This window comes from Ambystoma mexicanum, chromosome 1p, assembly GCF_040938575.1.
Source record: "Ambystoma mexicanum isolate Mex_15411 chromosome 1p, UKY_AmexF1_1, whole genome shotgun sequence".
Classification (NCBI taxonomy): domain Eukaryota; kingdom Metazoa; phylum Chordata; class Amphibia; order Caudata; family Ambystomatidae; genus Ambystoma; species Ambystoma mexicanum.
Window position 1 is genome coordinate 1034170216 of NC_090921.1, and position 26326 is coordinate 1034196541.

Below are 26326 nucleotides of genomic sequence, written 5' to 3' on the forward strand. Positions count from 1 at the left end.
TTTCCCATCCAATTCATATTACATTTAAAAGCAATTGACCTGTTTTGAAATCATTCCTGTTCTCTCTAAGATTGCTGGGGGAATCGGGTTTGAAACTGCAATTGTTGATTGTTCTTCCTGATACCTGTGTGCCCTCATTCATCTCGTCATATTGCATATTGGGGGGAGTGAGTAACAACAGGGGGAAGGAGTGATTATATTGTCTTTGGTTGAATTCATATCAAGTTTCTTCTGTTTTGCATTCTTTCCTATCATTGCATTTCCTTGAACCACACAAAGTTATTCTCTGCTACATTATTCTTCCTATTCCTACTCCTAATTGATTAAAGAGGTTGTTGATATTGTCAGATTACCCATTGCTGATCATTGTTCATATTCATAAGTGTTATATTCAGATATTATCCATATTTATAAAAGTGTGATATATATATTGTTCAATTCTTCAAATAAATATTTTAATTTGCAAAACAAACCTATTTCTTGGTTCAGTGAGACCGGGGGAACTCAAAGAGAGGGGCGTTATATAAGGGTACATCAACCAGAATTAAAAGAACTTTTGACATAATAATATATAAATAAGGGTTTCCATTGGGCATCCCATACTAGGCATTGACTTAGTTGGAGTGCTGGATTGAAATCACTTACATAGCAGTAAGTGATTCTCGTGTGTATAGATTTCTAGGACCTTTAAGAGATTGTGCAGGCCTCTGGGTGTCTTAGACAAAAGGACCAAATTATTGCTTGATTTGTATCCCATATCCATATGTAAAAATTAAATAGGGTTGACGCTAGAATGCACCCTTGTTTCAAACCTTGGTATGTGTGAATTGGGTCAGACAACTTGCCATCAAGTGTGAGGTAAATCTGCACTGTGCCATTACTGTGCAGTTGTGATATAAGGGTTAGAATGGATTCTGGCCATTCCGCTTGCAGAAGCTTATTAAATAGCAAGTGTCTAGAAACTGACTCAAACGCAGCCTTAAAATCTACAAATGCCATGTATAATGGCTGGCTTCTTTGGGTGCAATGTGATTGTTTAGCAGTGATGGTAGCCAGTTTGAAAGGGATCCTCTTCGTGCATGTCCAGGTGCTAAACTCTTTCAATATTATATTAACTGCGCAAATAGTTTACTTGGAGCATCCAACAACGTTATTGGCCGGTAGTTAGATGGCTTTTGTCGATCTCCTTTTTTGAAAATCGGAATAACTATCGATTTTCTCCAGGACTGAGGTATGGTTTGTGTTTGTATAATCTTTATGAATACTGTATAGAATATCTTGGCCTAGTGATCAGGATGTGACTTGAGGACGAGATTAGATAAGTCCATCCTGGACATCACTTATCTTGATGAGCTAAGTTTCGAGATGTAGTACTTAATATCCACCTGATCAAAAGCCAAGTCAAACCTCCCCACAGGTAAGGAGCCTGCAGGATGCCTGTCACACGAAATTTGGGCGTAAAGTTGAGGGAAATGCTTTTTCAAGGTGCTCTCAGAAACTGCATTAATCTGTATGGGTACCTGCCTAAAATAATTGGCTTGATTCATTACCCTCCAAATTTCTGCTGAATTTTTGGGTGACAAAATTCGTAGCATCTGCTCTCCTTCTTTTTGATATGTTAACGCTTTCCTTGCAGTGATCCAGTTTTTATACTGCGTATTAAGGGACCTTACCATTTGGTGTGTTAGTTCAGATCGAAGTTGGGATGTGTTACGTTTGGCTTTCCGATACGCGGATTTCCTTTCTTGTAACTCAGGGTCATGCATATGTTTGTGTCTATGAATGGGCTTAGAGCAGTTACCAGACAGCTGCTGGTAAAATGTTTGCAATGCTGCAACAAAGAATCCTTCTTTATTAATAGTGTCTACCGAAAGTGTATGAGGGTAGCGGCGGACACATTCATGCAATGATTCCAGATGTTTGAGTGTTCAGTGGAGGCAATTTCTCCCTCCAGTAAGTGTCACATTTCCCAAATACTTTTTGAGTCTATCCCGGGCAGGAGTGTTGTGCGTCCAAGAGAATGTAAACAGCTCATGGTCACTGTGTTTTTGAGATCCTATCTGTAACGACTCAGCTATGACCAACAAGGCGCTATCCACATGTACGTAAACAATTATGGCTTCCTGTCTCGATCGTCACCAAGTGCTTTGAGGAGATATCTCTCCACGAAGGGAACCATTCAGCATAATCAACGCTCGTTCATCAATCAGTCTCATCCAACATTTAACCAAAGGAGAAACAGTTATCGTTTTGCTAGGGATGCAGTGAATGTTAAGATCACCAACTAGTAAAGTATGGGTAATAAGGAATCAAGGGCAACAAGATCTAATGTTTCTCTTAGGTCTTTAAAGAAGGTATCTGTCTTGATACCAGCTCGATTCCAGTAAACGTTAATAAGAGCATAATTTAGAGTTTTGGATTTTATCTTAACCAGTTGGATGAAGCTATTTGGTTCAGCCCATGACGCAAGAAGTAAGCCAGTTGATTTTTAAGTAGCCGTAAGGAACCCAGCCATCAGTCTACCTCTGATTTGGGTTATAGCCAGTAACAACAAGATGTCGTAGCCATGCCACACAGGAGGGATCGATAGCCAAGTCTCTTGCAGACTTACTATATCATATCTATTCAACTCATTCACAGAGAGATAGGATAAGTACTTATGCCCACGAGTATTCCAACTGGCTAGTGTATATTGACAATGATATGATGTTATGCTCAGCTATCCCGAGACGGTCGGTCATAAGTTGCCAACACGGCCATTTTTCGTGATCGTGTAGACTTGCCTTGATATAACCATTTGACTTTGTGAGCAGTAACTTTAAAGAAGGGGAAAGCAGCTGGTTCTTTTCCCATATACGATAGTGTTTCATCACAGTGCAAGCCTGTCGTTGTTTGTGCGGAATGATCTTGCCTAATTAGGAACCCTAGGTCGAATAGTGCCATTCTGGCCTGCCAGATGGCATTTAGAACAACACCAGATCGGCTCCATATGCTTGCTGTGGACAAGTCAGTATTCTCCAAGATGTCTGTTCTATGTGTGTCAGATGTTGTTAGATCTTCCAGGGCTGGTACATCACTGAAAATGTTGAGGATGCATGACCTATTTAAATCAGTTTATGGTCTTTTCAACAAAAACATTTCCTCGAAAAGGAAATCCATCGAAGGAAATGCACCGAATATAATTTAAAAGTACATATCCATCGAAACTTGTCCATCGAATATAGGAATGGACAAGTTTCGATGGATATCTACTTTTAAATGTAAAAGATAGCATTTGCATGCATTTATTTTACACATTAAAACGTTACATGGAGCTGTCCAGTGCTGAAAACTTCAAAGTATTTCGGCACTGGCCAGCTTCATGTAACGTTTTAGTGTGTATTATTTAATGGGGGGTTCCCCCCTAACCTCTCCCAACCCGCAAGGGCACCCCTCATAATCCTAACCCAAACCCCAACCCTAATCCAAACACTAATCCAACCCTAACCCTTGCCCTAACCCTTATTCTAACCCTTGCCCTAACCTTAACCCTATTTCTAACAGTGGCCCTAACCTTAACCTTAAGCCTAAAACCCATTGGAATCCATTGAATTTTATTCAATGAAAATGCATTTTGATGGAAAGTATTTTCAATTAATAAAATTCGATGGAAATGAATTTGATAAATTCATTTTCGATTGAAAGTCCAGATACCATTGAAATCATATGTTGGCTATGAACTATCACGACACTGTATGATCGGCTGATGATAAAATGCTACAAGCCCCATTTTAGAATTTTGTTTGCGCTCGACTGCCGATCCTCTCGTATTTATCTGCTTCGCAGGAACTAGAGTATTCGATGTCGAGTGGGCAGGAGCATCCTGATGATTAGTTTTATTGCATCGTGAATGGGAATTGTGTTGGACAGACTGCATGTAGACTGCTACTGACTGCAATTTGCTCTCTACACTTCTCAAGAGTCTTTGCCAGATTTGATCCGCGCCATTGTAGTCCAGTAACAAATGAGAGGAAGAGGCACCTGCTGTTAGCTGGATTATAGCTGGTTCTGTGCATGCTGCTCTCCTTTGCTCCAAGGTGGAGCTGGTTGTTTGAGGGCTCATACAAGCGTGCAAATGTTATGCTAGTCGCAATGGGCGTGGGCAACTCGCTTGTTTATCAACAGCTAGAGGTAAGTTGTTTTGTTTGTCTACTTCTTCAATCAATTGATCTAGTGGATCATATTGCAGCTCTTGAGATTCATTTTCTCTATTAATGCTCTTCCTGTTAGACGCCATCTGTATATTTCTTAGTGCTTGATAATTCGGCAATTTGTGCTGATTTTTTAGGCGAGACAAAGATTTAACAAATTGTATTGACTTAGATTGTGTTTGGGAGTTATTCGATTTCATGTTCTTTGTTTTTTAATGCTTTCTGATGAAGGGGCACAGTGTCAGGAATGGCACTCTGTCAAGAGTGGCACAGGGTACCCAGGTCGATTTTGGGTGGCTGTGCCGAAGTAAGGTAGCAGATAAGCACACACAGCAGGGAGTTAAACAAGAAAGAAGAGTAGGAAACTGTAGCTGTGAGCCAAAAGGGGCAAAAGATACAAAGCTACAAACAAACTGGATTCCCTCTTGGGGTGTATGCTGAAATGGGAAAGAGTGTTCCATGAACCTTAGGAAACTCCAGCCTTCTGCACAGATTGCTATAACAGAGGCCCACACTGTATGCTCATGGCTGGGAACAACAGCAGTGGGTGTCTGTAACACTGAAAACGCGACAAGGGAAGGGGCAGAGGTTGCCTGCCGGAAACCAACAGGCAAGCTCTGTACAAAGGGATTACATAAGACATGAGAAGACAAGAACAGATATATCCAGCGAAAAGGAAGTCAATGAGCAATCTAGCAGAAGGAAATGAAGGAAAGGCAGTTAGACTGAAGTAGATAGTGGAGTACAGAGGACTCAAGGAAGAGTACAAGGGAGCAGCAGTCAGGAAAACAGAAGGGCTGCAAAGTAGGAAGCAGGTCTGCAGTCAAGAGTGGGACAAGGTGCAGGCAAACTGTAGTGGACTGCGGAGGACTGTAGTAGGCTGCAAGGCAGGGAGTCCAGAAGAACAGGACAGAGAGAGATTAGTAGGAGGCGACAGACAGAGAGCCCAAAAGAATAAGGCCGCGAGGTAGGGAGCCCAGAGGAGCAGGGCTGTAGGCAGCTAAGTGTAAAACAGGCTGTACTGCAGAGGAGTGTAGCAAGCCGCAAGGCAGGGAGTCCAGAGGACACGGGCTGTAGGCAGCGGAGGGAGCAGGCTGCAAGGAAGGAGCCCAGAGGACAAGGGCTGTAGGCAGCGAAGAGGTGCAGGCTGCAAGGTAGGGAGCCCAGAGGACAAGGGCTTGGAGACAGCAGAGGGTTGCAGGCTGTAGGGCAGGGAGCCCAGAGGACAAGGACTGTAGGCAGCCGGAGTGAGGCAGGCTGCAGGGCAGGAAGCTCAGAGGACAAGGGCTTGGAGGCAGCAGTGGGTTGCAGGCTGTAGGGCAGGGAGCCCAGAGGACTAGGACTGTAGGCAGCTGGAGTGAGGCAGGCTGCAGGGCAGGAAGCCCAGAGAACAAGGACTGTAGGCAGCCGGAGTGAGGCAGGCTGCAAGGCAAGGAGCCCAGAAGAGCAGGGCAGCAAGGAGTGAGCCCAGAGGAGCAGGGCCGCTGGCTGTAGAGGGCTGCAGAGGACTGTAGTAGGCTGCAAGGCAGGAAGCCCAGAGGACAAAGGCTGTAGGTAAAAGGCAGCGTAGCGTGATCGGCTGCAAGGCAGGGAGCCCGGAAAGGGCACTGGATCAAAACAGGATAATGCAGCAACAGGAACAGCATACAAAGTAGCGGATCAAGGCAAACAGGAGCGGGGAGATCTCAAGATGCAAGACACTGTGCTCCTGCAGGCAGCTGCTTATATACAGCCCTGCCCTGTTCTGAGGCAGGCTAATTGACAGCACCTGGGGCAGCACCCCTGATGAAAATCTGCCTCCTCCCTCTCTGGTCCTGAGCAGGTGGAAGCAGCACTGGCCGCTAGGGCTTCTGGGGATTGTGGTCCCAATAACGATGAATGAGAATAGCCAGGAATGGAGGACTGTAGCCAGGTGCATTATGGTAAATGTAGTTAATTGAATAAAATAAGAAAGAACCAAAGTTGAGCAAATGGAAATAAAAGACCAAGGCGTGAAAAGGAGTTGTTCAAGGAGTATTAGGAGGATAAATGAGTACCAAGTAGTCCATGATGGTTGCCAATGCGTGTGCCAGCGGCGCGGGCATGACACACAGTGGCTATTTTTTGTTTTCCGAATATGGTAAAGGCTGGCTTGTTTGGGGTCTCATGCTTCCATGGCACCTCTATAGGGTTATCTACAGGAAGTGCGGGAGCGGGAGTCAGTACTGGTGTGACAAGGATGGCTGTCAGATTCAGCAGACAGTCATATGGGCATTGCTTGATTTAGAGAACAGGACACATCCTTTATTCCGGTACCAAAGGGTTCCTATTTAATGAACTTCTCGCATCTGCAGTTGTTTGCAGGGATTGACGTTGTAACAATGGGGAAGGCCCTCCCTACTACTTTGTGCACAGTGCCGTGCACCTTCAGAAACGCACGACTCCGGTCGCGCACCCGCCCCTCTATCACCTACACCCCGAATATTGTTGACCGTAACCTAAAGGTAGGTCTCAGATGTCTGCCGCCGTCACGCAGGCACAACTTTAACTCGACCTACCCGGATGACACTCTTGTGCCCCATTGGCCTGCCTGCACCATGGCACCATTGTACACTGAAGCCATTGCACCTCATCTCCGCCCAAACTCATCAGACGCCCAAATCAAAAGGCCCATTACTAACACTGTCGCGGAACTACCATCCACGCCCAGGCCAAGTGAAGCTTACAAGCCCAATGTTGCCACTACTGTCTCTGCTGCACTTATACCTCATGTGGATTATGTACCGCCTGTTATGCCTTGTGATGCTCCCATGCCAAATGTTGATATTGTTGACACTGCTGATACTGCTGCCCCTATGCCCAATGTTGTTTCTGCACTGCCTGTTATGCCCAGTGCTGACACCACGACCAAGTCCAAAAACATACTACCCCCTATTCCTGACCCACCCACTACCCCCCCAGACCACCCACCTCCACCTCACCTTCTACGGTCCACACCCTTAGTTGCGCCCTGCTCAACGCTCGCTCCGTACCTGCCCACGCCCTCGACATCAACGACCTGATCATTAAGGACAATCTTGACCTCCTATTCCTCACAGAAACCTGGCTCAATGAAAGTTCAGGCCCGGCACTATCTCTGGCTATTCCGTTTGGGTACTCCATTTTCAGGAAGGACCGCACCTCTCAGAGAGGTGGTGGCGTGGCCCTCATCGCCAGGGAATCCTTTGCTATTAGGGAAATGGCAGGGCAACTTGACCACAATAGTGACTACCTCCCACTCAAAATTTATGTTTCTCCTAACTGCACCATAACTGTGCACATTGTCTACAGACCTCCGGGTCCTTGCACTGACTTCCATGACACCATCATCTTCGCACTGTCCAACAACATCAAAAAGACTTCCCAGGTCATACTCCTGGGCGACTTCAACCTGGGGCTCAATGACCCCAAGGACCCCCATGCCAAAACCCTCAAGAACGCCCTATCCACCCTGGGCTTTGCGCAATCTGTCTCTGACTCCACCCACATCAAAGGGCGCACCCTCGACTGGATCAGTCAACATAGCTGCTCACTACTTGTCACGGAAAACACGCCCATCCCATGGTCTGACCACCATTACATCCAATTCAACCTTCGCACCAAAAAAGAGACCAACTCACCTCCGGCACCTTGCCCAGCTACTCTCGCCAGGAGCTCCCGCCAGCTCACAGTCGAGAATTTAGCACCCTACCTCCGCAACCCGGCCTTGCAGGCCCCATTCTCCAATAACCCAGAAACCCTAGCCAACACTTTCAAAGAAGTCATCACCCAAGCAGTTGACTCCGTTGCGCCACTGACCCTCAAAAAAGCCAAGAAAACCAAACACGCTAATTCATGGTTCTCCAAAGAACTTCTTGAACAACGCGCGCAAAAGAGGACTGCCCTCTCCACCTGGAAAGCTAACCCTTCAGAAACCACCAAAAATGCGTTCAAAGCCATCTCTAAATCCTACAAAACTAACATCACCACAGCTAAAGCTGCCTCCTTCAACGCTAGGATCTATGACGCCAAATCGGGGTCAAAGGAAATCTTCACCATATTCAGGGAACTGGAAAAACCATCCTCTCCTCCTCCCACTCTCATCAAAGATGACAACTGGTGCAATAGCATTCAATCCGCAATGCTAGACAAGCTTAACACTCTTCAAACTAAAATTCGTGGCCACCAAAAAGCCCTTTCCCGCCTCATAACTATCCTGCATAGTCAACCCACCACACCCTCCACCACTAATCCCTCTCCATCTTTTGACTTCAAAGATATTACTGAGCACGAGGTCATCGCCCTGCTCAAGTCCATCAAACCTTCCAACTGTAAGGGAGATGCTTGTCCAGCTAGTCTCATTAAAGACTCAGCACAGATCCTAGCTCCATTTCTCACAGCATTCATTAATTCATCCTTCCAGTCCGGCCATGTTCCAACGGGACTTAAGGAGGCCTGGGTTCGCCCACTCCTCAAAAAACCGTCGCTGGACCCCACGATCCCGGGGAACTATCGACCTATCACCACTGTACCCTTCCTGCTGAAAATCCTGGACAAAGCAGCTTACCTGCAAGTCCAAAAGTTCCTTGAAGAAAACCGTCTCCTCGGCCTGCGGCAATCTGGCTTCCGCCCACGACACGGTACCAAAACGGCTCTCTTGGACCTAAAGAACCAAATGGACGATCTAAGAGACGCAGGGAAACCTGCTCTCCTTCTGCTCCTGGATCTATCCGCCGCCTTTGACCTGGTGGACCACAACACCTTGTGTCGACATTTAGCTACCCAAGCTAACTTTTCCCCCAAAGCTTGCGAATGGATTACCTCCTTCCTCCAAGAAAGGGCCATGAAAGTCTTCTCCGACTCAGCCTGTGCCACCCCTAGCCACATCACCTGCGGTGTGCCTCAGGGCTCATGTATCGCACCCACGCTTTACAACCTCTTCACGAGGCCACTGTTCAGCATCCTTGACTCCCTGGGCATCTCGTATACAAACTATGCGGATGACACCCAGGTCCTCATCCCACTCATAGGCGATTACTTGGCGGATACTAAAACTCTTACCACCATCTACTCCACTATCCAATCATGGATGGCAGATAACTGGCTATGCCTTAATAGTGAAAAAACCGAACTCCTCCTCATAGGAGCACCTTCCACGCTGGGGAACCTCGGTGAACAGTACACTTCCTTCACTATTGATAACATTCCCATCAAGGTCTCCAAACATGTGAAGACACTCGGAGTCTACCTAGACTCCGACTTGTCAATGGATAGACAGGTCAATGCCATTGCCTCCTCCTCAGCCTATTACTCGAAAGTCCTCAACGCTGCCAGACCTTTCCTGTCACGCCAGAATTGCCTCACCATTGCTAGGGCAATAATTGGATCCAGGCTGGACTACTGTAATGCCCTACTCGTTGGGACCTCCAACAAGAACCTGGCCAAACTTCAGCTAGTTCAAAACAATGCACTTAGGGCGGCCACAGGTACCACTAGAAAAGACCACATCTCAGAAGTCAGAAGACAGGCACATTGGCTCCCGGTGAAAGAGAGGATTGTCTTCAAAACACTCGCCCTCACCCACAAATGCCTCCATGAACTTGCTCCACCATACTTGACCCAAAGAATCTCCAAGCATTCTGCCACCAGACCATTAAGAACGTGCTATTCCAACACGATTGTCACGCCCAAATCACGCAAGGTGCGCGCTGGCGGCGCCAGCTTTCCCACTCGGGCCGCCACCCACTGGAACGCACTGCCACCTCACATCAGAATGATTGAATCCCACCAAGCCTTCCGCAAAGCTGTTAAAACCAAGCTCTTTGTATGAAACGTACCTGAATGCATTCTGTTACTGTATTATGAATATCATGCCTCGCCTGCAACTATGCCTGTAATTTTGTATCCATAAGACCTCTGGTCTCATGCATATCTGCTGAATTAAGAATCCAACACTTACTTGTAACAGTGCCTCGATGTCCATGGGCTGCAAGTGCGCTATACAATTGCGAATAAATAAATAAATAAATGTTTGACTGCGCATTTATCTTATTGTCCATCAACTCATAAAGTTTAGTTATTGCCAGTAATCCAGAGTTCATTCAGTAAGTGTTATGCCGAACTGTAAAGGCATTCTTTCATCCAGCGTGTCTAGTAGTTCGGCTTGCTGCTTTGGAATTTGTTTTCTCGGGTTAGGGTTAGCAAAAGAAATAGAGAGTGCAGAGGAGTTGTGGGATGACTCAGTCCCGGGTTCTACAGGGATGCTGGTAGGCAGAACGAAACAATGAAAATGTAGTCGACCACAGCAACCTCTTCAGTGGCCAAGAACTAGCCCCTGGAAATCTGTCTACAGTAACAAAGACTGGGGGCAGCATTTTGTTAGAAGAGCACACAAACACATGGGGGCTGTAGCTTCTGATTGTGCTAGCCATGGAGACGGTGACCTCCCTATTGAAGACCCCTAATTAGCAAAGGACAATACATGAACGGTGGGCATAGAGCATAGCAACCACGGTTAATGGGATTCAAGAATGGGCAGAAGGACCATGTTCTCAGATTCCATCTCGCCACCTGGCACCTGTGAAAAAAGCTTTTCCTTTTTACCTCATAACCCAGGAATTAATTTACCTTTTCTCTGATTTCCATCACAATCACATGTTACATGTCCGCCTTTGGATTCTAATGTCATTACATCCGAAAGCTCTGTTTATTGTCCCTTAAGGGGGATTGAAATAATTATTTAGCGAAAGCTCTAGACAATTTCGAATGAATGAATACGACAAGCAGAAGTCAGTTTCCATATTTATTAAGAATGCGGATACATTTGCTTGGAAATGCACTGGCACATTACAAGGGTCCTTCTGAGTTCACAAGAGTTGGCACTCAGTTGGCAGCGATGATCTCGTCAGCCCAAGCCCTGAGCTCGGTGACACGGGCGTACACTCCAGGCGTCTGAGGGGAGCAGGTGCCACTTCCCCAGGAGACGATGCCCACCAGGGTCCAGGCTCCATTCTGCTGGCACACGAGAGGGCCACCAGAGTCACCCTAAGTGAGGGAAGAAACAACATAGATATGTCAGTTTAGCGGATCAGTGTTGGCAAGGCCTACTTAACCATGGTGAGGACCAGTCATGCAACAGACTGCATGGTTCTCTCCTACAGTTATAGGTCTACCACAGTAAGCCAGCTCCCATACTAACACTACTGTTTGATTATTGCCCAGTTCAAATGGTTACCAAACCAACTGTCTCATTCTCCAGTGAGGAAATGAACGATCCAGAAAAGGGGTGATTTGAGGTTAGGCCCAAGCGTTTCCATTCTCTCACACCTTTAGGGCGAACACAGGACCTTTGCATCTGTGTGGAGGAATGCACTGCCCTTCCCACCCTGTCTGGCTGCCCCATTAGCGAGGCTATCAAACTGCCTGTACCATGATCATGTCCCTCGATCACCCTACACTATCCTCCCTCACAAAGCTCATTCTGCTCTGCTCTCATTGTGTAACCCTCAAATGCGTCACAGGTATTTTAGTGGACCTTCTCTACTCTCAGACCTTTCTCCTATTCCCAAGCTCCTTGCCCCTCGCCTTGGTCCTTGTTTATCACACCAACCTATTCTTACAGCGGAAACTAGCCTCCTTTCAGATACCTCACCACATAACATACACACCTTGTGTTGTGCTACACAGAACTGGCGCACTTTATATTTGTTAGGAGCATTTTCAGTCTTACACTGTGCAACATGCAGACGCCATAACAGATGCTTTGTTAAAAGACATGTTGAATAGTCACAACGGTGTATGTTATTGAACCTGGGCTGCAAGTTCATCGATTGTCTAAGCCGGACATAGAGAAGGAAGAGGCACAGTGTCCAGGCAACTATGGATAGAACATCTTGGGAATCAGGGTCCTCATCACAATTTCATCTTTCAGCCATACCAAGAGCTTTCCTGCTTAGATAAATAGGCCCCTTAGAATATGCCTCACTGCGGTACTAGACCAAAGTCTTTCTTCCATTTCCATACCATAAAACCATGGGCAGTAGATGCAATAGACACATGTGCAAAGGCAGGGGACAGAAATAGAAGAGAAAGCTCAACAGCTGGAAGGAAGTAAAGTAAAGCAGGGGAAGTGACTTCACTTTCAGCTGTCAGCACATTTAAAACTGCAATGTCAGAACCAAGATGCTAACACTGCTGAATCCAAAGGTCTCCTACAGATATATATTTTGAATAATACAGCTTCCTTGCAATCCTCCAACATACGTTAGGGCTGGGCAAGTATCCTAAACACATGTATGTAAAGATATCATTGAAATGTGGTCCCTTGATGCAATCACATCTTATGCCACTAATAGTTACGAGATGTTGCAATAGTGTGCTAACTCAAGTGGAGAAGGTTTGCCAGGTTTTTCACAGTGCAAAAGACATTCTCTATGACCTGTAGCCCTTATTTGGGGAGTGTCACCCTAGAATCAAGGCTCAGTGTCTGTGGGGATGCACATTTTTATTAAGGGGAGACAGCTTTTTTACTTAAATCTCTAAAAGCAAAATCTTATTTTCACTTAGACTAGTGGCATTATGTTCTCACTGCAGGAGAATATATATTAGTGGTATGGTGTGCTAACTGCAGCAGAGTAGACTAGTGGCATGGTGTACTCACTGCAGCAAAATAGATTAGTGCCATAGTGTACTCACTACCTTGTATCCCATTAATGATTAGATGTACAGCGCGTACGAATAGTCTATCGAGAAATCAGCCAGTTCCCTGCCTTCTGTCCAGTTGAATTTGCGGGGGTGGTGCTGGCCACAGGCTTTGAGGTTTGGGGCAGATGAAGATTGACAAAAGTGTGGTGAGCGAGTTGTTTGGATTCCCTGTGTGCTCGTGGGAGGCGCGTTGGAGCAGTCATCAGTTTTAGTGAGACTTTCACTCGGCACTGCGAGCTCGAGGCTCTTGCCGCATTGAATTGGAAGAGCGGTTCCTGGAGGAGGCGTGGTGTGCATTGCACGTGACCATATCACGTGACTTGGCTTCCCTTCAAAGCCCGGAGGCTGCCGCCCGCCCAGTGTGAGCGAGTTGTTTGGATTCCCTGTGTGTTCCTGGGAGGCGCGTTGGAGCAGTCATCAGTTTTAGTGAGACTTTCACTCGGCACTGCGAGCTCAAGGCTCTTGCCGCATTGAATTGGAAGAGCGCTTCCTGGAGGAGGCATGGTGTGCATTGCACGTGACCATATCACGTGACTTGGCTTCCCTTCAAAGCCCGGAGGCTGCCGCCCGCCCAGTGTGAGCGAGTTGTTTGGATTCCCTGTGTGCTCCTGGGAGGCGCGTTGGAGCAGTCTTCAGTTTTAGTGAGACTTTCACTCGGCACTGCGAGCTCGAGGCTCTTTCTGCATTGAATTGGAAGAGCGCTTCCTGGAGGAGGCATGGTGTGCATTGCACGTGACCATATCACGTGACTTGGCTTCCCTTCAAAGCCTGGAGGCTGCCGCCCACCCAGTGTGAGCGAGTTGTTTGGATTCCCTGTGTGCTCCTGGGAGGCGCGTAGGAGCAGTCTTCAGTTTTAGTGAGACTTTCACTCGGCACTGCGAGCTCGAGGCTCTTGCCGCATTGAATTGGAAGAGCGCTTCCTGGAGGAGGCGTGGTGTGCACTGCACGTGACCATATCACGTGACTTGGCTTCCCTTCAAAGCCCGGAGGCTGCCGCCCGCCCAGTGTGAGCGAGTTGTTTCGATTCCCTGTGTGCTCCTGGGAGGCGCGTTGGAGCAGTCATCAGTTTTAGTGAGACTTTCACTCGGCACTGCGAGCTCGAGGCTCTTGCCGCATTGAATTGGAAGAGCGCTTCCTGAAGGAGGCGTGGTGTGCATTGCACGTGACCATATCACGTGACTTGGCTTCCCTTCAAAGCCCGGAGGCTACCACCCTTTCGGCTTTAAGCCCGGCGGGGTCAAGCCCATCGACTGTTGTGCGGCTGTTGGGGAGCTGGTGGGGCTGAAGTGGTAAAAACACTGTGCAGTGGTCAAGTAAGGGTGCAGAGTACGACGTTACTCCTTCGGGGTACTTTATACAAATAACTTGTACAGTATTTTAAAACTATAGTCGAAATTTATTGTTTATATACTTGCACGGGATTGCTCGAACTATTTACTTGCATTCACTTTTAGTACTGCAGCGTGTCGTGGTATTTTATTTTTTATTCTTGTATGGTCAAAAAAATGATTGGGTAGGACAGTCTTTAAAATTTTTGTAACATTTATTTTACTGAATTCATATTTATATTTTATTTCCTAGCTTCATAAAGAGTGGTGACTCTTCTGGGTCTATATAATGGGAGTCACACTCAGAAGTATGGGAAGTATACCAGAGGAAACCACAGTACAGGGGGGTAGAGTCCCTCCACAGGTGGTAATCTCTCTACCACATTTTTCGCAAGCGTTTCAAACAGTTAAAGTGGGTTCAGCTCCTTCCACGGGAGAAGAGACTCTGGTAGCCCCTCAGGGAAGTTCTACTTCTCTAGGTAAAGAGGTCCCCACGGATTTTGGCCCAGAGCAATCCAATCAAACGGACTCAATGGTAGAGGTGGTGGGAGTTATAAACCGGACTTTGTTAAACATTGAGTGAAAGATGAATTTTTTGGCTGATGAACCAATGGCGGTGGAGCGAGATTTAGTATCAGACACTTCCATATTGGCTCCACTGTTGTCCCATGAGCTTTCTAGGAAAGTTCACGGCCCAAGAGACCCTAAATGGAAAGATCCAGTAACAGCAGTCTTCTCACCTAAATAATGGGGCTATAAGGAGAAATTGTCACAGTATCAGTTTAGTTATAAGCATGAGAGGGAAATTGGTCGAGGGGACGAGACTTCCCCATTAATATTTCGGGACAGTGAAAGTGTTAAATCAGGGGACGATGACTCCTTAGTGGAGAACCCAGAGACTGAGGTTGAAGAACTAGAGGCTGTTGAAATAAAAGAAGTCTCCCAACAGGATCAGCTACCCCCAGTAGATGAGCTATCATTCCCGGTTCTCTCTAGAATCATGGACTCTATGGATAGAGGTTACGACACATTGAATTATGAAATTCGGGAGCTTAGACAATCAATGAAGGAAGTACTGAGTAAAGTGCATTTTTTGGAAGGTTACATAATGGCAGTCTCAGTCTTAAACACTGTAAGTCCAAAAAAGGTGGACAGTGACGGGGCTGGGGTGGCACAATGTAACAGTATGGAACCTAAAAGTATGGAAACACAGGGGGAGAAGGCTGAGTTAAAGGGAGAATGTTTTTTGGTAGTACCGGAATTATCAGGAATAGCCCTCCCGTCGGTATCAATGTTGGGGAAGGAACAGGTACAGGAAATCAAGCTGTTGAGCAGTAGCCCAAAGGCGAGAAAACGTAGTAATATTAATATAGTGTACTCACTGCAGCAGAGTAGACTAGTGGTATGGTGTACTCACTGCAGCAAAATAGATAAGTGGCATGGTGTACACACTGCAACAGAGTAGACTAGTGGTATGGTGTACTCACTGCAGCAAAATAGATAAGTGGCATGGTGTACTCACTGCAACAGAGTAGGCTAGTGGCATGGTGTGCTCCTTGCAGTAGAGTAGACTAGCAACATGGTGTACTCGCTGCAGCAGAATAGACTAGTGGCCTGGTGTACTCATCACAGAAGTGTAGACTAGTAGCAGGGTCCAGTCACTGAAGAAGAATAGCCTAGTGGCATAGTGTACTCTTCGCAGCAGAGTAGACTAGTGGTGTGGTTTGCTGACAGCAACGGAATAGTAGCATGGTGTACTCATTGCAGCAGAATAGACTAGTGGTATGGTGAACTCACTGCAACCGAGTAGACTAGTGGCATGGTGTACTCACTGCAGCAGAGTAGGCTAGTGGAATGGTGTGCCCATTACAGCAGAATAGAATGGTGGCATGGTGTAGTCACTGCAACAGAGTAGGCTAGTGGCATGGCATGCACACTGCAGCAGAGTAGGCAAGTGGCATGGTGTGCTCCTTGCAGCAGAATACAGTAGTTTCATAGTGTATTCATCTCAGAAGTGTAGACTAGTGGCATGGTGTACTCACGGAAGAAGAATAGCCTAGTAGCATAGTGTACTCACTGCAGTAGAGTAGACTAGTGGCATGGTTTGCTCCCAGCAGCAGAATAGTAGCATGATGTACTCACTATAGCAGAAGAGACTAGTGCCATGGTGTGCGTACTGCAACAGAGTAGACTAGTGGCATAGTGTACTCACTGCAGCAGAGTAGATGTGCGACATGGTGTGCTCACTGCAGCAGAGTAGACTATTAGCATGGTGTACGTACTGCAGGAGAATGAACTAGTGACATGGTGTACTCCCTGCAGACGTGTAGACTAGTGGTATGGTGTACTCACTGACGAAGCATAGCCTAGTAGCATAATCTACACATTACAGCAGAGTAGGCTAGTAGCATGGTGTGCTCACTGCAGCAATAGACTAGTGCCATGGTGTGCTCACTGGAACAGAGTAGACTTGTGGCATGGTGTACTCACTGCAGCAGAGTATACTTGTGGCATGGTGTGCTCACTGTAGCAGAGTAGACTTGTGGCATTGTGTGCTCACTGCTGCAGAGTAGACTAGTAGCATGGTGTACTCAGTGCAGCATAGTAGACTAGCGGCATGGTGTACTCACTGCAGCAGAGTAGACTAGTGGCATGGTGTACTCACTGCAGCAAAATAGATTAGTGCCATAGTGTACTCACTGCAGCAGAGTAGACTAGTGGTATGGTGTACTCACTGCAGCAAAATAGATAAGTGGCATGGTGTACACACGGCAACAGAGTAGACTAGTGGTATGGTGTACTCGCTGCAGCAAAATAGATAAGTGGCATGGTGTACTCACTGCAACAGAGTAGGCTAGTGGCATGGTGTGCTCCTTGCAGTAGAGTAGACTAGCAACATGGTGTACTCGCTGCAGCAGAATAAACTAGTGGCCTGGTCTACTCATCACAGAGGTGTAGACTAGTAGCAGGGTCTAGTCACTGAAGAAGAATAGCCTAGTGGCATAGTGTACTCTTCGCAGCAGAGTAGACTAGTAGTGTGGTTTGCTGACAGCAATGGAATAGTAGCATAGTGTACTCATTGCAGCAGAATAGACTAGTGGTATGGTGAACTCACTGCAACAGAGTAGACTAGTGGCATGGTGTACTCACTGCAGCAGAGTAGGCTAGTGGAATGGTGTGCCCATTACAGCAGAATAGAATGGTGGCATGGTGTAGTCACTGCAACAGAGTAGGCTAGTGGCATGGCATGCACACTGCAGCAGAGTAGGCAAGTGGCATGGTGTGCTCCTTGCAGCAGAATACAGTAGTTTCATAGTGTATTCATCTCAGAAGTGTAGACTAGTGGCATGGTGTACTCACGGAAGAAGAATAGCCTAGTAGCATAGTGTACTCACTGCAGTAGAGTAGACTAGTGGCATGGTTTGCTCCCAGCAGCAGAATAGTAGCATGGTGTACTCACTATAGCAGAAGAGACTAGTGCCATGGTGTGCGTACTGCAACAGAATAGACTAGTGGCATAGTGTACTCACTGCAGCAGAGTAGATGTGCGACATGGTGTGCTCACTGCAGCAGAGTAGACTATTAGCATGGTGTACGTACTGCAGGAGAATGAACTAGTGACATGGTGTACTCACTGCAGACGTGTAGACTAGTGGTATGGTGTACTCACTGACGAAGCATAGCCTAGTAGCATAGTCTACACATTACAGCAGAGTAGGCTAGTAGCATGGTGTGCTCACTGCAGCAATAGACTAGTGCCATGGTGTGCTCACTGGAACAGAGTAGACTTGTGGCATGGTGTACTCACTGCAGCAGAGTATACTTGTGCCATGGTGTGCTCACTGTAGCAGAGTAGACTTGTGGCATTGTGTGCTCACTGCTGCAGAGTAGACTAGTAGCATGGTGTACTCAGTGCAGCATAGTAGACTAGCGGCATGGTGTACTTACTGCGGCAGAGTAGACTAGTGGCATGGTGTGCTCACTGCAGCAGAGTAGACTAGTGGCATGGTGTGCTCACTACAGCAGTGTAGACTAGTGGCATGGTGGACCCAACGCAGAAGAGCAGACTAGTGGCATGCTGTGCTCACTGCAGCAGTGTAGACTAGTGGCATGATGTACTCACTGCAGAAGAATAGAGTAGTGGCATGGTGTACCCAATGCAGCAGAGTAGACTATTAGCATGGTGTACGTACTGCAGGAGAATAAACTAGTGGCATGGTGTACTCACTGCAGACGTGTAGACTAGTGGTGTGGTGTACTCACTGATAAAGCATAACCTAGTAGCATAGTGTACTCATTACAGCAGAGTAGGCTAGTGGCATGGTGTGTCACTGCAGCAGAATAGTAGAATGGTGTACTCATTGCAGCAAAATAGACTAGTGGCATGGTGTGCTCACCGGAACAGAGTAGACTAGTGGCATGGTGTACTCACTGCAGCAGAGTATACTTGTGGCATGGTGTGCTCACTGCAGCAGAGTAGACTTGAGGCATGGTGTGCTCACTGCTGCCGAGTAGACTAGTAGCATGGTGTACTCACTGCAGCAGAGTAGACTAGCAGCATGGTGTGCTTACTGCAGCAGAGTAGACTTGTGGCATGGTGTGCTCACTGCAGCAGAGTAGACTTGTGGCATGGTGTGCTCACTGCTGCAGAGTAGACTAGTAGCATGGTGTACCCACTGCAGCAGAGTAGACTAGTGGCATGGTGTGCTCACTGCAGCTTTGTAGACTAGTGGCATGGTGTACCCAATGCAGAAGAGCAGACTAATGGCATGGTGTGCTCACTGTAGCAGTGTAGATTAGTGGCATGGCGTACCCAATGTAGAAGAGCAGACTAGTGGCATGCTGTGCTCACTGCAGCAGTGTAGACTAGTGGCATGATGTACTCACTGCAGAAGAGTAGAGTAGTGGCATGGTGTACCCAATGCAGAGGAGTAGAGTAGTGGCATGGTGTACCCAATGCAGAAGATCAGACTAGTGGCATGGTGTATCCAATGCAGAAGAACAGACTAGTGGCATGGTGTACCCAATGCAGAAGATCAGACTTGTGGCATGATGTGCCCACTGTAGCAGGATAGGCTGGTGGGAAGGTTTGATCACTGTTGAAGGATAGACCAGTTGCATAGTGCATCCACTGCATAAAAGCCGACTTATGGCATGGTGCACTCACTCACTGTAGCAGGGTCGGCTGCTGGGATGTGCACTCACTGCTGCAGGGTAGACTCAATGCAGCAAAGGACGCTAGAAGCATGATGTACTCACATGAGGCCGAGTGAGAGGTCACTCATGAGTCATCCAGGAGTGTGAACACTCAGATTTGGCTGGACGATGTATACTCCTCAGTGCCCCTCTTTCCAAATGCACCCATACTATATGCCTTTTGGAAATATCATGAGTGCAAACTGCTGAAAGATGGAAGCTTTGCTGGGAATTAGGACTGTGTGAATGCAATTGGTGTGTCGGATCGAGGACCTACTGGCGCAGATGCTCAGAGGGTGCTTGTTTAGCTTTACGTAAGATCACGGGGAGGGTCTCCTCTAATGAGGTGTCTGAGTTCTGGAACCGACTCCCACCCAACCTCAGATTCAACCTTAGAAGCCACTCCTGCCAGTTCTGCTCCAGAAATCTTCTCGCACTTGGCTTTCCCCTTATGATTGTCCACCAAACATCCTGTTTTCTGATTTGACTGTGAAGCATTGGGATTACCACTTGCATAGAGGGTGCTTTAACCATTAAAATAAGTAGCAAAAATGATAGTGAGTAAGCTCTGAAAGTGATTAAAGACCAGAGCAGCAAGCATTTCTCGTCTTAATAGTAATATTATTTTGACCGTGGATTAATCGTGGAGCCGGATGGTCTTTGGGCTTGACCAAGAAAGATCCGTGTGACCTTGAGCCATTTGTAGCCACAATTTAACATTAAGGATTGGAGATTCTAGTGGTGAACAAGGACACATTTCACACCAATCAAAAGCTAAAGATCACCTCATGATGTAAATAGAGCGAGGGGTCCCATGCATAGGTGGGCATTCTTGCGGGATCATGGGTGGGTGTTCTTGCTGGATCATAGGTGGGCATTCTTGCTGGATTATGGGTGGGCATTCTTGCTGGATCATGGGTGGGCATTTTTGCTGGGTCATGGGTGGGCATTCTTGCAGGATCATGGTTTGGGCATTCTTGCTGGATCATTGGTGGGCATTCTTGTGGGATCATAGGTGGGCATTTGTGTGGTATTATAGGTGTGCATTCTTGCAGGATCATGGTTTGGGCATTCTTTCTGGATCATAGGTGGGCATTCTTGTGGGATCATAGGTGGGCATCCTTGCGGGATCATGGATTGGGCATTCTTGCTGGATGATAGGTGGGCATTCTTGTGGGATCATAGGTGGGCGTTCTTGCTGGATCATAGGTGGGCATTCTGGCGGGATCACGGTTTGGGCATTCTTGCTGCATCATGAGTGGGCATTCTTGCAGCATCATGGTTTGGGCATTCTTACTGGATCATAGGTGGGCATTCTTGTGGGATCATAGGTGGGCATTTGTGCGGGATCATAGGTGTGCGTTCTTGCTGGATCATAGGTGGGCATTCTTGCTGGATAGGCAACCCAATGTATTTGTAGCAGGTGTTCATGGGTAACTTTGCAAATCGATGAATGGACGTGCACCTTTATGAATAGGTAGATTGCCATATTTTCATATAAGAGTTGTGAGTGGATGATGGTGTGATGCAAAACAGGGAGCAATGGCGTTTTGGGTGTTCCAATGTAAAACCTATGGAATGCAGTTGTGTGTATGGATGAATAGGAAGCCTCTTGAGTGGGCATATTGAGGTTCTCGAAAGGCAGGTTTCATGGATGGATGGGTTTGTGGGTGTGCAGGCTGATAATGGTTGCATGAGTGGACAAGGGTGCTCTTTTGTGTGTGGCATGTGGGTAAATGACTGAGTGGGTATTTTGATGGATAGGTAGCTGTGAGGGTGGGTGGGTGTCAAAACAGCCAAATAAGTGATTATGCAGATCGATAGCCAGGAGTGTGGGTGGGCAGATGGATAGATTGCTGAACGGGTGAATAGTCGGATGAGTTGGTGGGCAGAGAGTTAGTGAGTGCGTAAGTGGACAAGTGGGTGGAGTTGTCGGTGGGATATAGGTAAATGATTCTATGGATAGGTTTTTGAGTGGGAAACATGCATATGTGATTGCAGGAGTTGGTAAGTGAGTGGAGTGGCAGATGGATCCATTGCTGAATGAGTTGGAATGGGGATGGAAGGGCGGGTTTGGTGATGGGTTGAGAGGCACATGATTCTAAGAGGGAGACTAAGGCTGGGAATTGCATGTGGCCAAAGGGAAACATTTTTAAGGAGGGGAAACGTGGAGGAAGGGATACTCTATCTGAGGGTGGAGCAATTGAGATGGCAAACAATGAAGTCCTGAGTTCTTCATGTAGTTTTCTCAAGCAAGTGATAAAGAGCAAGTGAAGTGTGATACAGCCAGCAGATGCAATGGACAGGGCTCACATGCAGAAGGATGGATGGCCTATCAGATAAAGAGACCAACAGAAAGATGGATTACCATGCAGGAGGAAGCCCCGGCAGCTCCAGCGCAGACCATGACATCAGCGATCTTGTTGCCCCAGTAGTTCTTGCATTCAGTGTTGGTCAGGAGCGGGAGGGCCACCTGTTGCAGCTTCTCTGGAGTTTTGCTGGCTGCAAAAGTACAGAAACATCACCAAGGTTGCCAGATATCTCTCTGAAAGTTCGACGACCCGGGAGAGTTCCCCAAAAGCACTCAACCCTAGTGGAAGCATTTCTATGCAGTGAAGGCCGGTGTTGTGTGGTGTGTCAACAAAGTGTAGGTCTTTTCATGCTTTGTTCTGATGACGCCCATGCATCTGGAAGATGCTGAAAGAGAATATCCCTCACCATTACAAAACCTCTGTTCATTTGGAAATATATCTTCATTCATCCATTTGTTCGTTCAGTCGTAAGTTCGTTAGTTTGTTAGTTCGTTCGTTCGTTCGTTCGTTCGTTCGTTCGTTCGTTCGTTCGTTCGTTCATTCATTCATTTTGCCATTTGTTATAGTGCCTTTCACCATGATTATGGTCCCAATTCATTTTGGTTGAACGCTCCCAGAGGGACCACAGTCCAAAATTTGGGAAAGGTCTGGGAGGAGCTATTATGCGTGTGCATTTAACCATTAAAGTTATGCGAGGGTGGCCAAGACCCTGGAAGGTCTAACTGGAGTACATTTGGGCGCAGCGAACGAATACTAAGTACTGAAGGGGTGTTGTGTTTGAGGCGTATGGCATCGGTGTTGCGCAATAAAAATTTGTGTTGTATGTGTGTGCCGGGGTAACCAGTGATTACATTGCAGTAAAAAATAAAGAGACATTAAATGAAGGGGTAACAATAATGCAATACAAAAATGAAGAGGGTAAAAAACAGTGGCAGAATGAAAAAATAACGAAATATAGGCAATTATATATTAATACAGGTTTGAGTATAAGTGGGGAAAAAAGTCAGATTACACTTCAGTTAAAAATAGTAGGAAGGAGAGAATGAAAAAGAGAAATGACAGGTATATATGGTCTGGCAGTTACAGGGGGTGTCCCACTGTAAATGGTATTAGCAAGGCATAAGTAGGTACAAAGTAATATGCTCAAGGAAAAAGTTACTGAAAAGACATTTAAAAGCCACAAATCCACGATTCTAAATTACTAAAAGGGCCACTAGATGCCAGTCACAGACTATAGAAACAGTCTGCATGTGCATAATATGCACGATGTAAAAGGCATGTCGATATTTATTTAAAAGTTATTAATGTTGCTTTATAAATGTGTTTAGATGTTTTGGGAGCGATAAAATCACATATAACAGTGTGCAGGGTGTGTGGAATGAAGCTGGGCCTTCCACTAAATTGCAAAGGAGCGGTGTGCGAAGGGGAGAAAAGGGTAAATTGTACAAACAACAATGACTAAAATTCTTGGGTTCCATCTATGAACAAAGAGCATTGCTGCATCTCACAGGTGATTTAAGTGCTTGAAAAATGCATAATATTCTCCCCCTGAGATGTTCTCAGGCTGAGAGATTGCCATCCCTAGTTCCTTCTAGTGTGAAAATAAGGGGCCTGTTTCCTGATTATGTGCGGCGGTCTGGCCCATCATCCTGTGCTTTAGAGTTACCTGCCATGCCAGCCATGAGTGGGGGGACCGAGGTGCCTGTTTGTCCTCCTAAGGCACGATCAGTGTGATTTTCCAAGGTGAATTATATAAGTGTGATGCATTGACACCCTTCAAGCCCATATGGGTGCAATGCCTGGCCCACTGATAGGGTTTGTTCCTGATCCAAGTTGCTGGATTGACTGAGTCCTCCATGTGTGCCTGGTGTTCCACAAGGAGAATGAATGGAAAACAAGGCTGTTTAAAAGGAAGAAGAGGTTAGAGGCTGAGGTGGGCAGTAAGGGAGGGTGTGGGCAGAGGGTGGTGTGTGAAAAAAGGGGGTGGGGACTGCTGGCTAAATGGGTGTGCGATGGCCAGAGAGTGAGCTCAGGGGTGTGTGGGGGATCATGAGATTGGGGAAAACAGCCAGCTTTTGAGGGCTTTCCTGAAGGCCAGGTGATCCTCTATGAAGTGTAGCGCGAGGAGGAGGGAGTTCCAGAAATTGGGAGCGAGAACAGAGAAGCAGGCGCCTCCTAATCTAGAGAATTTGAAAGGTGGGACTACCAGGTGGTGTGCAGAGCCTGATCTGAGGTTTCTGGTGGGGTGGTGGTGGTAGAGCTTATTTTGGAGAATTTCCGGCCTTTTCTTGTGGATTGCGCAGTGCGTGATGCACATGGCCTTGAAGGAGGCCCGTCGACTGGTAGATAGTGGAGTGTCCTGGGTGCAGGAGAAATGTGTTCTCTGGGGGAGAGTGCAAGGAGGAGCCTTGCTGCTGTGATTTGAACCTGTTGGAGCTTTCTCAGTTGGTATGTAGGCGCGCCTAGCTCGAGGGAATTAGAGTAGTTTAGGAGCGAGAGGATGATGGCCATGACAGCGGATACTCTATGAGGGTACGAGTGATAGGGGAAAATCCACTTGAGGATGTAGAGGTGGAGGGTGCATGATCTGGAGACTGCATTGATGTGACAGGGAAGGGTTGAGTCCGAACTAAAGGTGCATCCTAGGTTTTTGACAAAGGGGGATGCAGTGGAGGAGACTCCAAATGAATGTGGCCAAAGGATAGGTTGGGAAAGTAGAGCTGTTTTGCTGCAGATTAGGATTTCGTTTTTTCAGAGGTTGAGGAGCAGGTGAGTGTTCATCATCCAGCGGTCAGTGTCTGAGAGGCAGGAAGTGAGGTCTGGGTGGGGTGAGGTGGGGAAGTTGGGAATTTTGAGGATGATCTAGGTGTCCTCCACATAGTTGGAACAAGTGAGATTTTGGTTATTGGATGAGCTTGGAGAGAGTCGAAAGGTAGCGGTTGAAAAGGAGGGGGCAGAGGGAGGCTCCCCCAGGGACTTTGTGCGGGGCTGGGTAGGGGGTGGAGGAGGAAGTATGGAGACAGATGATTTGGGATTGGTCAGAGAGGAAAGAGGAGATCCATCTGAGGGCAGATTCTCTTATGCCAAGGTCAAAGAGTCTGTTTGTGAGGATGGAGTGGTTAATCGTGTTAAAGGCTGCTGAAAGGTCAAAGAGGATGAGAGCAGCACAGCCCTCAGAGTCTGCTGTTCTTTTAATTTCGTCCCAGATAGAGAGCAGAGAGGATCCAATTCCATCGAGGGTTCTGAAGCTAGACAGGTCAGTATCAGGAACGTCGTGGGCCTCGGAGAAGAGGCTGAGCTGGGAGTAGGCCATGCATTCTAGTGATTTGGCTATGAAGCGGTTGTTGATGAGCAGTAATTGGCAGGCAGGAGGTGGTCAAGAGAGGGCTTTATTAGGAGTGGTTTGATGTGAGAGGTTTTGTATTCAAGAGGGAAGATCCCTGCCGTTAGAGAGTAGTTTATTATGGATCTGGTGAGCGTGCCTGCGCAAGCGGAGGAGAGCATGTTCTTCAGGAGTGAACCTGAGAGGCATCTATTGGAGAGATGCTTTGAGAATTCAGGAAGGGAGATTGCAGAAAAGGAGCTGAAAAGGATAGGGGTTTGGGGCAGTGGAAGCGGTGGAAGGGGGCCTGTCGGGATAGGGGGGAACAGTGATGCTAGTCTAGAATGGATGTCGAGTTTCCTAGCAATGACCTAACAGAATATGTCCCCACAGGTCTATCAGTGATACGGTATATCTATTACCTATACACACCTCATTTTCTCTGAACCGAAAAAGCATAAAAGGGTTTGCAGAAAAATTGTTTCAGGCCAAAGGATCACTACTTTCTGAGTGGACTAATCCGTAGTTCCAGATGGTGTCCTGATTTTATCTATCTATTCAAAATAGCATCTTACATGTACATCATGTCATTGTCAAAAGGTCATATCCTTCAGTTTTGTCATTTGACTAGACATAAACTCTAACCAGAGGCTTAAAAAATGTTTTTCATTATTTAATATAAAACATAAAGCAATCTTTTGTACATGAGCCTCAATCGTATTTTACAAAACTATTTGGCAATGTTCTTTATAAAGTGGGCTCAATTTCAGGTATATAACACATCACAAGAAAAACAAACAACATCTGAATAAATCCTGAACCATAAATCACCATGATAGTTGAAAACAAATAAAAAAGAAAAAAGGAAAAAATTCAAAATTAGAAAAAACAAGAAAAGAGAAAAAGGAAACACGTTCCATTAAATGTACAGATTCACTGAGTGTCGCTGAGGTTAAATTCCTCTCCTATCCAAAGGGATATTATTAAATTGCTCAGTTTCCACCCTATTTCAATTATGAAAGTCCTCAAATATATGTTTTTCAAGGGTGGCAAAAAAGAGATTCCAGTTATTGTTCCTTGTTTGTATTGAAGGTAGACGGCTAGTGTAGATTAATTCGGTTTATAGTCAAAAAGTCGAAAACATAATGTCGAATAGCAAAAATGTCGAAAAAAAAATGTCGAATGTAAAAAAGTCGAAAACACATACATATAATAGGAAAAGTCATAATTTCGAAAAAAAAATGTCGAAAAAAAAATTGAAAACCCAAAACACTCTTT

The 26326-nt window shown here is 46.5% G+C and overlaps 1 protein-coding gene across 1 annotated transcript in view; it reads right to left on the bottom strand.

Moving 5' to 3' along the window:
- Nucleotides 1–10976: 10976 nt before the first annotated feature.
- LOC138567625 (chymotrypsinogen 2-like) overlaps nucleotides 10977–26326 on the bottom strand; it is a 47391-nt gene continuing 32041 nt past the window's right edge. The window contains exons 6-7 of the mRNA XM_069646093.1: nucleotides 21783–21916; nucleotides 10977–11231 (exon numbers count right to left, since the gene is read on the bottom strand). Coding sequence (XP_069502194.1) covers nucleotides 11070–11231; nucleotides 21783–21916 — 296 coding nt within the window. The 3' untranslated portion in view covers nucleotides 10977–11069. The remainder of the gene's footprint in view (nucleotides 11232–21782; nucleotides 21917–26326) is intronic.